The 13,984-nt window shown below is 31.3% G+C and overlaps 1 protein-coding gene across 6 annotated transcripts in view; it reads right to left on the bottom strand.

Moving 5' to 3' along the window:
* NSUN7 (NOP2/Sun RNA methyltransferase family member 7) overlaps positions 1 to 13,984 on the bottom strand; it is a 74,821-nt gene that overhangs the window by 17,262 nt on the left and 43,575 nt on the right. For all 6 annotated transcript variants that reach the window (XR_004230173.1, XR_001121289.3, XR_004230174.1 and 3 more), the window contains exons 8-10: positions 12,637 to 12,780; positions 10,316 to 10,417; positions 5,365 to 5,482 (exon numbers count right to left, since the gene is read on the bottom strand). Coding sequence is in view for 3 of the 6 variants with exons in the window: in XM_031942140.1 (XP_031798000.1) it covers positions 5,365 to 5,482; positions 10,316 to 10,417; positions 12,637 to 12,780 (364 nt within the window). In the remaining 3 variants the exon portion in view is untranslated. The remainder of the gene's footprint in view (positions 1 to 5,364; positions 5,483 to 10,315; positions 10,418 to 12,636; positions 12,781 to 13,984) is intronic.

The raw sequence follows: 13,984 nt of genomic DNA, 5'->3' as shown, positions 1-13,984 counted from the left end.
GCATAAAAACCTCCCCCTCAAAAGACAAAATAATAATAAAGAGGGAACCCACAAACTGAAAATCCTTAAAGGAGAAAACCTCCTTTGACCCTGCCTCAGTGAGGGGACTCCATCCCAAGCACAGTTTCATCTTTGTTATCTGGGTGGGGCCGGCTCAGTCCCGAAACCCATGAATTCAATTCAAATTCTAACCCTAGCTGAAACCCATGGAGGAGCTAACGTGGGACTCCACCCACAAGCACCCTTCACCTTGTAGCCAAAACCTCCTATCATAAAAGAGCCAGACTAAAGCCTCTCTTTGCAGAGGTTCCAAATATGCCAGCTATGCTCTGCTTGGCATCCCAAGGAGCTTCTGTCCACTGGAATGTTTCCAGTGCCCCTTCTCTTTACTCTCATTTCTTTCCTTAACTAGACTTTAACCTCACTTCCAATCCCCATAATAAACCTCTTTTATCAATCTAGGTTTTCGGTTCTGTAGATTCCTTTACAAGGGACTCTTGTGCTGCCAGAACTCCCTATCCTTGCACCGCCACAAGACCTTATTTAGTTATTTAACTCCCTGATCACCAGTAACCCTAATTTGATTTGGGTACCCCAAATCTAAACCTCATCAATACTAAACATGTCATTTACTATCCATAATGAATTTTTAAAATTTTATTTGACAAAGAGCTTTTAAAGAAAGAATGAAAAATTAACTGGAATACAAATAATTCTTTAAAAAAAACTTGTTAAATAAAAGGAAAAAAATAATAGGAATAATAGAAATTTTCATCAAAGAAAGTGACAATGATAATGAGACAAACAAAATGAATGGGATGTACCAATTCAATCCTTGGAGGGAAAATTTACATCTCTAAATGTTTTCATCAACATAACAGAAAAAGGACAAATAAATGAATTGGACATACAACTAGGGGAAAAAAAACACAACAAATGAAGTACCTCCCAATTAAATGACAAAGAAGACATTTTGGAGATTAAAGAAATTCTATTAATCAAAATTAATTTTAAGAAAAAGAGCAAAAATTAACTGAATTGTTAAAACCAGGAGCCTTTTTTTAAAATTTTGAACAGAAACAACACTAACAAAATCGATAATAGATAAACACAGATAAACAACTACTTAATGTGATCCTTAAAAGGAAAAGGAAAACTAAATTCTATCAAAAATGAAAAAGAATTCACAATTGAAAAGGGAAAAAAAGAAAATTATTTTTCCTAGTTATATGCCAACAAAATAGTTAAAGGAAATGGATAAATAATTTTAGAAATATACCAGATAATCAAAAGATTATTAAAATAGCCCAATATCAGAAAAAGAAATAAAATATGCCATAAATTCTCTGAAAGAAAAAAAAACCTACGGGATTTACAAGTGAATCAAACATTCAATGAACAATTACTTGTATTTTGCATAATCTGTTTGCAAAAATAAGAAAAGACTTTTCCAATCTCTATGATATAAATATGGTTTGGATCCCTAAATAATGGGGACAAAAGTGGACAAAACCATAGAATGATATCTCTAATGTATATATATATATGCAAAAAAAACTTAAATAAGATATTGGCAAATAAACTACAACAAATTTGAAATAGATACTATGACCCCATTAGATTTATAAGAGGAATGCAGGGTTGTGATTGAATATAAGAAAGATTATACATATGATAAACCACATTAATAGCATATTAATGATCACTTAAAAACATCAGGAGAGTCTGAAAAAGCTTTTAATAAAAAACCAACAAGAGGTCTTTTCTGTAAAGGATAAAAGAAGGAATATATATTATGATCACTATTATTTAATAGTGCTTAGAAATCCTAAGTATAAATGTGGATATATGTTTCTGTGATTGTACACATATTACCTATGTCAGATTTCTTGCTGTCTTCGGGAAGGGAAGAAAAGGAGAAAAAATTTGGAATTCAATCGAAATTTGCAATCTTATAAAAATTAATGCTCCCTATATGTAATTGGGAAAAAATACTATTTACAAAAAACAAGGAAATACTAAGTATAGCAGTAAAACATTTTAGAAAGATAAACTGAGGGAATAAATATAGGCAAAGTGGGGGGTTACATCTTTCAAGTAATAAGAATCCTAAAGAGTTATCTAAAAATTAACAATAAATTCAACCAATTTGCAGGACATAAATTATCAGTATTTCTACACATTACCCAAAAAACTCAAAACTTAGCAAGAAGGGAAAGAGAAATAGCATTCAAAATAAATACACCATGTATAAATAGTACACATACTCTACTACACATACTCAAGAGCTATATGAATGCAAGTATAAAGTATACTTTACAGAAATAAAAACACTACCTCAATCAATTTACTTATACAGTGTTACACCTAACTACAAGAGATTTGATTTATAGAACTAGAATCATAAAATTCATCACAAAAGATCAGTAATTTCAAGGAAAATGATAGGAAAAAAAAGTGATCAAGAAGATGGCTTAGTAACAGATCTCAAACTAAAAGACAGCAAACAGAAAACATCAAAATAATCTGGTAATGGTTAAAAAAAATAAGGGTCACTCAGTGTAAAAAAAAATAGGCATATAACAAAGATGAAAAGAAATATGGTAACATGTTAATTAAAACTAACCAGTAACCCAGTAACTAGAGGAAGGTGTCTCACTATTTGACAAAAACTGGAAAGTAGTCTGGCAAAAAGTAGATATAAACTAGCATATTACATCAAATAAAGTCCAAATGGATTTATCACACAGATATAATAGGGAAAATTATAAATTGACTATATAAATCAATAGAAAAATGAGGAGGAAGGAAAAAGGTGAAAAAAATGTATATATATACACAATCTGCCAGACACTATGCTATGCATTTTACAAATATCTCATTTGATCTTCACAGCAATCTTGCAAAGTTGGTGCTATTATCCCCATTTTTAATACACATACATGTGAGTATATATTCTAGTAACTGGGGCCTGTAGATTTAATTAACATTATGTTCACTTATTCCTTTTCTTCCGTCTTATGCTCAATTTGTTCTACTGACTGGCCCTTATTTTTTAACCAAATTATTCCTACCTTATAATTTGAAATCTGGTACCACCTTCTTTAACACTTTTAAAAATGTATATTTTCTTGAAATTCTTAACCTTTTGTTTTTCTAAATGAAATTTATTATAAATTATACCTATAAATTAATTTTTTTTAAGTTTGGAATGGCACTAAATAATTAACTTGAATTAGACAATATTATATATATAAAGAGAGACATATAAATGTCCATATCCCAATGTATCATTATATGGATATATATGGAATTGAATCAAATTTTGAAGAATAAGTTAATTGGTCATAATTGCAATAATTCATAAATAGCCAAAGGACATGAATGGACAGTTTCCAAAGGAAGAAATATAAGTCATCAATAATTTGAAAAAATGCTCCCTAAATCACTAATAATTATGAGAAATTAAAAAGGAAATAACTCTGAATAGCCACCAAATTATCTACCCAGCTTGACAATGATGATTTTTTGAAAAAGGAACATGACAAATGTGCTACAGGTTTTGCAAAAACAGGGGAAGAAAAGGGAATAATCACTTATATAGCACATTCTGTGCTAAGAACTTTTTTTTCTTTAATAGAGATTCTCATTTGATCCTCATAATAACCCTGTGAGGGAGGTGCTATTTTTATCCCAATTATTGAGGAAACTGAGGCAAAGAGAGGTTACTTACTTGCTCCCGGTCATACAGCTAGTAAGTATCTCAGGCCATTTGCAGGGCTTCCTAACCAGGGTCCCAGTGCTCTTGCTACTGCACCACTTAGCTGCTCAAATGGACACGCTAACGCACTTCTGGGGCATCTGTCATTTGGTCTAATCATTTTGGAACTATGCCCCCCAAATCACTAAAGTGCGAAGAGTAGGCCAAGTGAATAGCTTGAAAGTATGATCCACTGTTGGGATGTCCACCTTCATTCTCACTTTCGATCATATTTGGTTGCAGAGTTTTGGGAAGTTTTTGTGCATCTCTCATCTGCTTTTAACAGGACTGCTGTTACAAGATAGCAGTAATACATATTGCAAGGACTTTTATGTAATGTGTTTGGTCCTATTAGAAAGGAACAACTACAAAATTGTGCCAGGGTAGTAGCAGAAAAGTTCAACACTGGATTAAAACAAGACAAAACTTCGAAAGACTAAAGAACTCTGAAATAATGACGGGCCCTGGCTCCAGAGGAATGATGCGGGCATGTGGTACAGGCTCCCCTCACTCTCACAGCCTCAGTCACGGTTGTCGTTTGTCCTTCGTTCTTGAAGAGGTAACAGATTAGTGTATGGAGTGAGACACAGCCAATGTGTAGATTTTCTTTGCTTAACTGTGCTTGCTATTATTATTAATAATATTATTAATATATATTATATTATTATTATCCCCTGTAACAACAGGGGAGGCAGTTAAAAAATTGGGAGGGGAGGGAAAAAACAAAGGGAAGAGAAGGTTGGGAAGGGACCTGGGATAGAAATTCCAGAAGAAAGAAAAGAAGGAATAGAGGGTGACTGAAGCATAAAATAAAGACAAAAAACAAAACTAAACTCAGAGGCAGTCTCAGGATTGACAGCTCTGATACTAACATGCTTGATTAATTATATATATATATATATTAAAGAAGCATTTCACAGATTCATGGTTTCAGATGCAATCCTTTTTCTGGTTTTTATATATGGAAATGTTAATATTTGTAGGAGTTTTCAAATTCGTTTTTTTTTTTAATATTTTAAATGTTATATCTAACGAAAATTTCTCAAATAGAATAGAATCCTACAAGCTTCTACAATGCAAATGAAAGTTAGAGAATCTTCCAGTAGAACAACAAATGCAACCTAACACTATGAGAGTAACACTGCCAAACTGATACAATGGAAAGAGCTCTAGAAAGAGGAATATCCTGGTATCAGATCTAATAGGCTCTTAAGGGCCATTTGTTAAATTTTCAATGTGAACATTTATACCTTGAAAATCAGCAAAGTATGACCAATCAAATCTTGATTTATTGTTTTATTCATTGTCTAGACTTCAAAAAGTGATGGAGAAAATGTCAATAATGCAGATTAAACTTAAAAGTGTATCCTATGTACTTAAAAAAAAAAAAAAAAGCTGATCGTTAAACATTTACCAAAACACTGCTCCCAAGAAGATACAAGATTTTAGAGAATTGAGTTATATAAGGTATATTATTTAGTCATTTTGAGTTCTCACACAAGGTTCTAAGCTGCTTTTATACAATTTACTATAAAAATCAGATTTCTACTTTATGAAGACACTAAATTACTCAGATAGATTAGAAGAATCTTTTTCCCCCTTACCTATAAGGTTGTACTTTATTCCCTTCGACTCCAAGTTCCAGTGCTTTTTTAACGACAACTTCATTTTCTTCTGGATAAACTGAACATGTGCAGTAAACAATTGCTTGTGCTTTACTAACTGTATGTAATAGAAAAATGTGGTCACAGTTCATGTTAATAATCCTATACACATCTGGTACAATTTAACATATCTTCATTTTCTTTTATCTAGAATAGTAATATTGTCCTTAGTATCCTTTGATAATTGTTGATATGCTATTAAATTAAATTCAAAAATATATTTTAAAGTACCCATTAAATATAATGTCACCAGGCATTTATTTATTCATTAACTACTATGTGCCAGATACTATGGCAGAAGCAGGAATTGAAAAAACAAATAACAAAGCACAACCCTTACTCTCTTCAAGGAACTTTAAATGGATAGGATGTGTACAGAGAAAATTAAATACAACAGGTATACAAATCAATTTGGAGAAACACTAGCAGTTCAAGGGATTAGAAAAGGCTTCAGATAGGTATAGAATTTGAATCTGCAAAGGATAACTGAATCCATAAGAACTGATGAAATTGCTCAGGAGCGAGAAACTAAGATAGAATGATAAAAATGATGATGAAATTATGAAAAACAACAAAGTTCCTGTCCCCAAGCAGTTTACAATTTTATTAGCAAGTTTGCGACAAGCACTAACTATAATACAAGTAAATAGGAAGGTTCAGAGGAGCATGAGTGATTCCAAAAGAGTTTAGGATGAGGGAAACCTTCAAGGAAGAAACGGTACTTGATCAAGGCCTAATTAACTGAATATGAACTCAAATATTTTTCTAAGTATAGGGATAGTGATAAACCTGAGTTGAGCCATATGTACCATCTTGTTGCCTGATCCCCCTTAGAACCAACATGCATATTTTTTAAATGTTTTATATAATAAAAATATCAATAAATATGAATAAACAAATTAAATAATCAAATCCAAAATAAATCCATAATCTCTAATCTAGTCTCATTTTAAGATAAGAAAAATATAAGCATATAATAATGATCTGTTCTATGCCTTTTTCTTTAAGGTTTTGTTGCTATAAGGATTTTTTTCCACACATTATATAATTGTACATAATTGCATAATTGTAATCACCATGTGTGATACAAATTTATCTCTAAGTAATACTTGGGCTGTATTACATAAACTTGGATAGATTTTTGCTATCATTTTTGAGGTAAACTGTAAATTTTATAATTTAATTAATTTAATTTTTTAATTTCTTCTTTAACCATTGTAGAATAAATTAATTTAAAAATTCTATGTAGACACTTTTGTTGGAATGATCAATAAACATGATATTTATAGTTATGTCTGTTTCTCTACGACAAAAAAGAAATTTTAAAATATGTTCCATGTAGATTGAAAATAAGTGAACTTTCCTTTTTATATTATTTTTTTCTTTTTATTATTTTATATATGGAGACAAATTATCTCCATATAGCTGCTAAAAACCATGTGTTGCTTAGAGGTAAAGATTTTAAAATGGGAAAAAAAAATAATTAAAAAAAGAAATTAGTTTGATTACTTTATTAGAAAGAAATTTTTACAAAATTCTTTTCCTGTTTATACTGGAGGTCATGTCATTTACATTCTCTATTGCAAATTATTCAATTTTTAAATGAAAACACCAACGTTCTCATTTTATTAATTCTATTTGTAAGTCAAAAATACTAAAGAGAATTCCAAATTTTTACATTAAAGCTTGCACATCTCTAAAACTTAACACCACCATCACCTTTGTAAAAGTCCTTCACTTATCTTCTCTCCTCATAATTCCATTGACCTGCCTTTTTAAAATAGTATCTTCTTAATTGTAAACATCTAATTTCTTCTCTTTTTGCCTATTATTCTTTTTTCAATGCCAATTATATAATTCAATAATGTAGCAAAGATAATAGTATTATAAGGTAAGGAATTATACAAACTCATGACATTATAATAAAAAATTAATCACAGCTGAAAAGTATATATTGTTCTAAATACTTAACTCTTTAGCGCTCTCTCTCTCTCTTAGTTCCAAAGACTTTTTTAGGAATGTAATTTTTTTGCTCCAGGAATTTTTTATACTTCTCTTGTTTTTTAAATATCCTTTAAACGTACTTAGATATGCTGGTGATAAGTGAAGGAAGAAGGCCTAGAATATTATTTCAATTTTAGGGATCATTTTTCTTTTAGAAAAACCAAAAATAAAACACTCTCTACACTGTGAATTTTTAAATAAAAACTTTTCTTTCTGGAAATTGAGAATTTTGTCTTGTCTTTTTTTTCCCCCAGAATTCTGAAGTCTACTAAATGATACACAAATTTAATTTCTCTGTCAGGGATTATATGGATTCTCTGTCTCTCTGCAGAATGTTGCTCAGTGTTGAGGCTTTTTTATGGTTCTAAATAAGTTTTGTCATGTGATTTCCAAAAATACAACAATCAATTTTTTTTAACAATTTCTGGACTCCATTAATTCTAAGGTTTCCTTTCCAGTAAATCCATCACTTTGAAATCCTCTTAATCGTTTTAAAATTATTTTAAAATTATTTGGAACTTGTTTCAATATTATCTGCCATTTAGTTTCCATTGTATTCATCATTTTTTTAAATTTATTACTAGTATTTTCAGATTCACTTGCTTTTTTATTATACTTTGCAGAGTTCTGTCATAATCTTACCACATTTTTAGCTACACTACTTTTACTTGAATTTTGCCCAACCTTTTATGTCCATGTTCAGTTCTATTTTTAATTTTTCTTATTTTATAGAAATGTTTTCAGTTCTTCCTTTAGTTCCTTTGGAATATCTGTTTCAAGTCAGGGTTGGGATTTGGTGGGATGTGCTTTGCTTCTAATGCCTTTTTTAATTGTTTCAATATCCTCCTGCCATTTTGCCATCTTATTCTTTTACAAGATACACAATCTTTTGAGGTCCATGTTCCTTAAGCCTTTTACATAAGCCTTCTAATACCCTTTAATTTGGCGATACGGTCTCTAGTTTCTCTGCCTTTTGGAAAATCAGCCTGTTCCTCTGGCAATTCTTGGTTCACGTACTGCTGAGGCCTAGTAGATTCTTAAGTATAACCTTAGCATGTTAAATGATCCCAAATGTTTGGTACTTTGAATATTCTTTGGCAATGCCCTTTTTTAGGACAGGGTTGTAAACGGATCTTTTCCAATCCAGTGGCCACTGTTAAGTTTTCCAAATTGGTTGCCAGATTGAGTGCAGAGCTGCCTCACAGTCCTGAGGTGAATGGCTTCCAAGTACTTAATTAATCTGATTTGGATGTTGATAGTCTGGTGATGTCCATGTCAATCAGCAAGTTACCTTGATAAAAACTTGATCATTCTCTGCCCTGCTTCGTTGTGTACTTCACTTTGCACTTTACACCCTTGCTTATTATTACTGATTACTTTTTGGTTTCCTGGTTTAGCATTCCAATCCCATTAAGATAGATGTGTTTTTTTTTGTTTTGTTTTGTTTTGTTTTTTGGTTTTTTTTTTTTTTTTTTTGGTGTTATTTGTAGATGATGTTGTAAGGCTTCATAGAAATGATGAATTTGGGCCTTTTCAGCATCAAGGATTAGAGCACACGCTTGTATTACTGTGATGGTGAATAGTTTGTCTTGAATTTATACAAAATCATTCTTTCATTTTTCAGCTCATACCCAGTATTGCTTTTCTCACCCTTTCATTGACTCTCAGAGATATTTCATTTCTTCTAAAGGATTATTCTTGCCCATTCCTGCTCATCTGACTTCACTAACTCCTAGGATGTTGATGTTTAGACTTTCCATCTTCTGTTTGTCACATCTAGCTTGCCTTGATTCATAGATATTACATTCCAGGTTTCTCTGCAGTACCAGTCTTTGCAGCATCAGACTTTCCTTTTAGCTTTGGCTCAGTTGCTTCTTAAGTACTGGAGCTACTTGGAGTTGTCCCCTCTGGTGAGGAAATTCCCTTTCCTACTACAGGTCAATTAGTACCTTCTCTGCCATTTATAATCAGAGTGTTGCCGCCCCTACAGGCTGAAGTTAGACAACCACAAGTTGGAAAACTTAGCTATAATTTGCTCTTATTTATTCTTCCTACCTACTCTTTGATAAATGGTAGTTAAGTGGAACAAATGGTTTCATTTAAATCTAGAATTTAATAATTATTTAGAGTAGGAAGTTAAACTCAAAGACTAAAAATCCAAAAATAAAATGATCTGGTGATGGGATAGTAGAGTCAGCACTTTTTACTGCTCACCAAAATTACAATAACATTGCATTTATATGGCAATCACTCTTACAACAACCTGATCCCATTAAAGGTAGCCCTAAACCTAGAAACAAGCAAAGACAAGGGCTATAAGCAAACAAAATAGTTTCTAACTGACCCATGTAGTTTGTAACTTATGCTCAATCGTGATGTACTTTTGAATATGTAAGTTTTAGCATATTTATTTTAACAAATTGAGCTTCCTAGAAGATTCAAAACAGAAAACTAGACAGAGGATATAGTAGAGAGAAGATATTTTTAGAAATTGGCATAAAACCTGAAAAAGAAGCAAACATAATAGTTATTACTATAGTAAAAAATTGATGTTTCATCATGAGGAATCCTTACAAAGGAGATAAACCTCTATTAAGTATTCTATGTTTAAAAAGGTAGGTTTATATATATATATATATATATATATATATATATATATATATATGTACAAATGCATATATCTGCATCTGTATGTACATAATTACATTTTAGAAGATTTTTATCAAAATGTTTAAATATAAAATTTGGCATTCAAAAAGAAGTTCAAAAGTTAGGAAAATTCACTTCAGTAGAACATCTTAATGATATGGATAAATGAGGTACTGAGTATAAGGTAATAAGGTATATATTTGGAGGCAGAACATGATTGAGATGAAAGCTAACTTACACTGCATTGCATGTTTCAGTTGTTCATATTGCTGTTCAGCAAGAACATGAAGTTTATCTTTTGCAATAGCGCCTTGAGAGTGATCTTTAAGCAAATCTGCATCTAAACAGGAAAAGTAAACAATGCATCTATACATTTTACATATTAACAACATTTAATTATTTCTACTACAAATTACAGTGGTTTGGGAATAGAATATATGATCAAAGTTAAATTATGTTTAATTCCCCAGTTAATATGTTTTCCTTTGAGATTCTAAGAAATGACTCTAAGCAAACAATGTAAATATAGCTGAAACATAAATAGTATTTTGTGTTTTTAAGAGTGCCTCCCATCTATTAAGGTGTGTTCCTTACAATTGTGTCACTGTCTCCATGTCATACTCTGAAGCTCAGAGATGAAACATCTTTCTCTGGAGACTTTGGGTCTAGCTTCAGTTCCTTCCTCAAACATGGGGCACATGCACAGCTTTGCCTGCCCTCCTCCTTCAGGAGCCATGCTAACATTTTCTGCATTGTTTCAACATTCTGGCATAAAGGAAAAAGAACTAAGGCTGGGGAAAGGGAGAGGGGGGTGTATTATTGGTACGACCTTGGATGTTTAAGCAATCAATACTTTTTCCCTTCCCAAAATTCAATTTTTCCATCTGTATAGTTTCCTACATTCTAATTCTACGTAACATCAAAGGGGCAGACATTTCCTTTAACTATTTATCGTCTACTGACTCAATTACATTCCTAAACAATAAAACATTTTCATCAATGAATAGCTTAAAGTAATTAAAACAGAATTTTTCTAATTATCCTGTAGATTTATTAACTTCACATGGATATCAAGAGAGCATACAGAGTGCCCATCATTACCTTTTGCTCTTGCTACACGACTTGCCTAATTCCTTTTTCAGTCATGTTACTGTTAAGTCATTTTTCATCATATCCAATTCTCCGTGACCCCATTTGGGGTTTACTTGGCAAAGATATTGGAGTATGATTTGCCTCTCCAGCTCATTTTACAGATGAGGAAACTGAAGCAAACAGGGTTAAATGACTTGCCCAGTGTTATGTAGCCACTAAGTGCCTCTGGCTGGACTTGAGTTCACAAAAAATGAGTCTTCCTGACTCCAGGCCCCATGGTCTGTGCACCATGGAGCTCCCTAGCTGCCCAACATTTCATACCATGTATCAGTATTAACTCTTTAAGCACCTGTTTCTTTAATTCTTTGAAACTATGCATTAGTTAACAAATCAGCTCTATGGGTTTTCCTTTCAATAGAATTATCATAATCTGAATTATAGGCATTCTTTATTCGTAACTCCTTGGTTTTTTTCTGCAAGGATAATCAAGCCAAATTATTTTGAGTGATTATGGATCTCATTTAAGGGGCTCTGTAGTGTTTTGGGGTTTGACAAAGTTAGCACAAATACCATTAGCAAATATAAACAAATGAAGAACCTCATCTTGCTAGGCAATGCATCTTTCATTTGTGTTCTTCTTGATTTCTATCATGACAATGGCAAATACATACATCTTCCTTGAGTTATGTATGTGACTTAATAATCAAGGGTAATTATCTATGCTAATACATTTGTCAAGGAATCTTGTAAAGTCTTAACAAGTACATGTGAGATACTTTATTGATAAAAAATATTATTTTTTTAATAGTCAAAATAAGCAGCACAGTAAAATCATATTATATGAACCTTTCAGTCAATGTTGTGACTATAAACATATGGTCTACTGTAGAATATTGTTTTCAAAAACCTGCAACATTTTTCTCATACCTTCATTAAGGATGCCATTAACATGTATAATTTATACTTATAGAAATATGGAATTGGGAGAGTAAACATATATCAGTTATTATTTGCTTGTAATAACTGATTTTTTCCTAATGTTTGGTATATGTTAGGTATTTTGAGAATTAATCACTCCCACACAATTGTGTCACTTCCAGTAAAGCAAAAAAAAAAAAAAAAAATCTAAGTATTCTTAAGGAAAAAAATTTATGTTTTATCCAGTGCATTTCTATTTCCTCATGTGGAATATTAAGGACTGTGATAGATCTTTCCCATGTTTTCTCTGTTTACCATTTTCTTTTCAGGATCATCCTTAAATTCTCCAAGGATAATATGGTTTAACTGGGTATGAAACAAACTTTCAATAAACTTGCTTCTTTCTAGAGTTTCTCATTACTTTAAGAGATTATAAATTGCTTATAACTTTCTCTCATGTCCATTAAGAAGAGACAAGGACTAAGGATGGGGAAGAGAATAAGTATTGAAGTGCTACCTTGCACCAGGCATCTTGCTAAAGACAATTACCTTCATTCTCATTTAAAATAAATTCTATTGGATTGCTAACACCCAATCCAGAACAGCGAGGTAGTAGAAGAATAACTTTAACTTTCTGTAATCTTTGATCTTTTGCTTCTATGTCTGTAAAATTTTCATTTAACACCTCAATGTCTGGGGGGAAAAAAGGAAAAACATAAGAAAAATGGTTATAAAAGCATTGCTAAAAAATGCCCATTACCACCACTATTACTCAATATTTTAACTATAGCAATAAGAGAAGAAAAAATTGAGATTTAAGGAATGAGAATAGGCAACAAGAAAACAAAACCATCACTCTGAGATGATATGAGGCCATACTTAGAGCATCTACTAAAAAACTAGTTGAAAAAATTAACAACTTTAGCAAAGTTACAGGATATAAAATAAACTCATAAAGATCAGCCTTTCTATTTATTACTAACAAAGTCTAGCAAGGAGAGATAGAGAAATTCCATTTAAAATAATCATAGATAATATAAAATATTTGAGAGTTTATTTGCCAAGAAAAAAAAAACTAGGAATTATTTGAACACAATTACAAAATACTTTTCATAGAAAGTCAGATCTAAACAATTAGAAATATATCGATTGCTCATAAATTAACACAATAAAATAAAAATGACAATTCTACTAGTAACATATCAAACTATCAAAAGTTATTTTATAGAACTAGAAAAATAATAATAAAATTCACCTGGAAGAATAAAAGGTCAAAAATATCAAGGAATTGATGAAAAAAAAAATGAAGATACCAGATTTCAACTTGTATGATAAACCAATTATCATCAAAACAATCTGGTACTGGAGAAGAATGGTGGATCAGTGGAATAGATTAGATACCCAATTCATAATAGTAACTAACCATAGAAATCTAATGTTTGACAAGCCCAAAGACTCAAGCTTTGGAGACAAGAATTCACTATCTGACAAAAACTGACAAAAACCTAAAAAACAGTATGGTAGAAACTAGGTATTAACCAATACCTTATACTATCTACTAAAATAAAGTCAAAATAGCTACACAATTTAGACATAGGATGATAACACAAACAAATTAGGAGAAAAAGACATAGTGTACCTATCAGATCTGTGGAGAAGGGAAGAATTTATGATCAATAAGAGATAGAGAACATTATGAAATGAAAAATTTTGATATTAAATTTAAAATGTTTTACACAAACAAAATCAATGCAGTCAAGCTTAGAAGGAAAGCTGGGGAAAATACTTTCATAGCAAGTATCTCTGATAAAAGTTTTATTTCTCAAACATAGAGAACTAAGTTAAATTTATAAGAATACAAGGGATTCCCCAACTGCTAAATGATCAAAGGATATGA

This window comes from Sarcophilus harrisii, chromosome 6 (assembly GCF_902635505.1).
Source record: "Sarcophilus harrisii chromosome 6, mSarHar1.11, whole genome shotgun sequence".
In the NCBI taxonomy this organism is placed as follows: Eukaryota; Metazoa; Chordata; class Mammalia; order Dasyuromorphia; family Dasyuridae; genus Sarcophilus; species Sarcophilus harrisii.
The sequence above is the reverse complement of the archived record's forward strand: the minus strand, read 5'-3'. Positions and strand labels throughout refer to the sequence as shown.